At 32.4% G+C, this 3,164-nt stretch overlaps 1 protein-coding gene across 1 annotated transcript in view; it reads right to left on the bottom strand.

Moving 5' to 3' along the window:
- tm6sf2a (transmembrane 6 superfamily member 2a) overlaps positions 1–1,805 on the bottom strand; it is a 12,974-nt gene extending 11,169 nt beyond the window's left edge. Inside the window, exons 1-2 of the mRNA XM_084119011.1 lie at positions 1,532–1,805; positions 727–830 (exon numbers count right to left, since the gene is read on the bottom strand). Coding sequence (XP_083975137.1) covers positions 727–830; positions 1,532–1,623 — 196 coding nt within the window. The 5' untranslated portion in view covers positions 1,624–1,805. The remainder of the gene's footprint in view (positions 1–726; positions 831–1,531) is intronic.
- Between the last annotated feature and the right edge of the window lie 1,359 nt (positions 1,806–3,164).

Genomic DNA, 3,164 nt, shown 5'->3' on the forward strand with positions numbered 1-3,164 from the left:
AGAGTCTGCTGGAGAACAGAGAACGAGACAGAGCTCGTAATAAAACAAGAATCAACATTAGCTTGGCTTTTCAGAGATGACGAGAACCGAGGGATTTGAAATGTTGTAAAAGTGTTTTTATTACTCAACAGGAGAGTAAGGTGTTTTATTGAACAGACATATCTCTCTAACAGAGTTCACTGTAAAGCATTATCTATCGTGAAGATCATTTCATTATGGTTGTTGTAACGCTGGGCTGGAGTTTATTTTGAAGGAAGTAGCGTGTCTATTAAAGGGTAAAACTACAGTAACATCTTCAGCTTGAGATCCTTTCATCTAAACTGGTTACATCTGTTAAACCTATAGTGAATGTTTTATGAGCAGCAGGATGATCATATTCATCCGCAACCAAAACAATGTTCTTCCACAAAATACATGCAGTTTTGCTTTTAACCACTAGAGGGCGAAAGGTTATTGTACCTTTAAATTGGCATAAACTTCTTTAAAATTAAGCCAAGAACCCTTGAGTTTATACAAGTATGCAGAACCATTGAACCATTCACATTTAATTGAATGTGTTACTTGCCATTTCTATGTAATTATTCGTGAAATTTACCAGTAAAGTCTGTGTAAAAACTGTTTCAACACCAATTTTTTTTTTCAGTGTGCTTGAGAAACATAATTGAGATATTAAAGAGATCCCATTTGTGATCTTTCAATATCTTCATCTGTCAGTATTGGACTTACCATAGAAGAGAGGGTCAGTAGATTTTTGACTCTTGACACTGAGGTTTGTCAGGAGGAATATCGTCGTAAGAACTGCGATGCCTATAGCCAGTATAACCTGTGGACTGAGTGAGAAAAGCATCATAAATGATTATCAGAAGCTTGTTTTTATCTTGCATGATCAATGAGGTCATATTTCACCCCCTAAAACAAGTTAAAAAGTTACCATTTGCATAAAAGAAAAGAAAAATAGCCTATCTTAGCAACATAATATGTAATTTTCATCATTGTCAAAGCTGATTTGCATTCAATTCTTGTGACTGTAATAGTACATTTGATTGTATTACACTTAAAAATGCTACAATAAATGCATACATTAATAAAAAATATGTAATATAATAAATATTGATATAGTTAATGAATATAATATATTTGTTATATAATTAAATGTAAAATATTCACGGCTATAAATAATCTACAATTTAAGTAAACTTTTTCTGCATTGTGAGATCTTTGAGGGTGAAACTTGATTGCATTTTCATGAAATCATATAAAAACATGAGAGTGGCCAAATGTTCTTGAAAGCTTTCATGAGATTCACCAGTGCAGTCAGATTTATCAGATCAGCTCTTGATCAAATGGAGTTTGAAACAGAGGTTGGTTGCCCTCTTTTGGCAAATTGAGGTAGGCCTCATAAAACCTCATAAAACGCTTTAAAAGTCACATACGACCTTGTAAAACAAAATCGAGTTTGCATTGCTCAATGTCAATGCAATATTCTTTAACATGCACCATTGTAAAATAATAAAATAAGACGCAAACTTACTCTTGTAAGAAGGACACATGGTTGATTGTGTAGAGAATTAACGGTGCCGTCAGAGACAGAATAAAAACACTGATCTCTGGAGGAAAATCCATTTGAGAAATCAGGAATCCACACAAATATCCTTGAGCTCTAGCAAAAATATACAGGCAAAATATAAATAGCGATTAAAATAAATATCTAGGAACTGAAATAACACATCTTCTGTCTTGATTTCCCCGAGGTTTGGGCTCTGTGTCAGTGTGTGTCCTGTAGTTTACTCAACACTAATGATGATGATGATGGAATCAACATGAAATCAGGTCAAACATTCCAAAGTCCACGGACTCTGAACTATTACCGCCCATATCTGAAAGAACGAGTCCCATCGATAATGAGGCGAAACCAGACAGCTGAGAAAAATGTGTGGTTGGTTACTCTTAATTTTAAGGTGACATTGTACTTCAAAGAAGTACCGAGTAATATTAATTAACTACATCTACATGTACTATAGAGTTACGGTTAGGGTTTGGTTTAGTTACTTGTAACTAGCCTATGCATAATTGACTGTTATTAGGCTAGTAACGTGTAACTACGTCCCCTTAAAATAAAGTGTTAGGCTACCAAATGTGTTCTAAGAACGTTTTACGAAACATGCCAATATTCTTTGGAACGTTACTTTTGAATGTTCTCTGAACGTTCTGAAACAATTAGTAACATTCAAAAAAATGTTAAAAAGGAACGTGCAACTAAAACGTTTCAGAATTCCATGAACGATTTTTGTGCAAACATATGAAACATTATTAGAGACCATATACATAACCTTGCCAGAACCTTGTCAGTTTCTAAAATACTAGCCTACAGTAAAAGAATATGATCAATTGGTATTAGCCTCCACTGTCATAAAAAAAAAAAAAAAAAAACAACACAAAAGGTCCTGATAGCAGTTTGAAGGATATTACACTCAGGGCTGCCAACTTTTGAGTTTAGCTTGGAGTGATATATATATATATTTTTTTTTAAAACAAATATTGCATCACAATAAGTGTAATTGTGATTGTCAAAACATTTGGTAACTAAATAGAATTTTATGAAGTTTAGTGACAGCATGTTACAATGTTTACATTGTACAGTGACTGGTAGGATACAGTTTTTATTATTGCTTGACAAAAATTTCAAGATTTCAATTCCATTCTTGTGATTTGATTCCGATTTTTATTCAATATTATATTGTCTAATTTGGATACATGTTTATTTTAAATTTTATTTCAAAAAATAATCTCACCTAATGCTGTAAACATAGAGGGCCCAATCTGCTGGTATTATTAAAGGTTAAAAATAACAAATTATAATGCATAAAATAAATATAATGCAGTTTTTGTTATAATAACAATTATTTAATGACATAAGTAAAAATATAATAAATATGTAATATAGTGCTCAGCAAAATCTCCTCTCTAGCAATTTTTTCTATTCAATTAACATGCTATGGTCATTAAATGGCTTTCCTGAGGTAAATGTAACGTTATGTGACATAATTGTTCTCCTGCTGTTATATTGACCTCTTTCCATGGTTGAAAAACACTAATTGGTCGATATTATGTATACTTTCGGTAAGTTGTACTGCATCTTTAAATAAAAAAGTAACAGGTGATCG

The sequence above is a fragment of the Abramis brama genome (assembly GCF_963993115.1).
Source record: "Abramis brama genome assembly, chromosome: 7".
NCBI classification, from domain to species: domain Eukaryota; kingdom Metazoa; phylum Chordata; class Actinopteri; order Cypriniformes; family Leuciscidae; genus Abramis; species Abramis brama.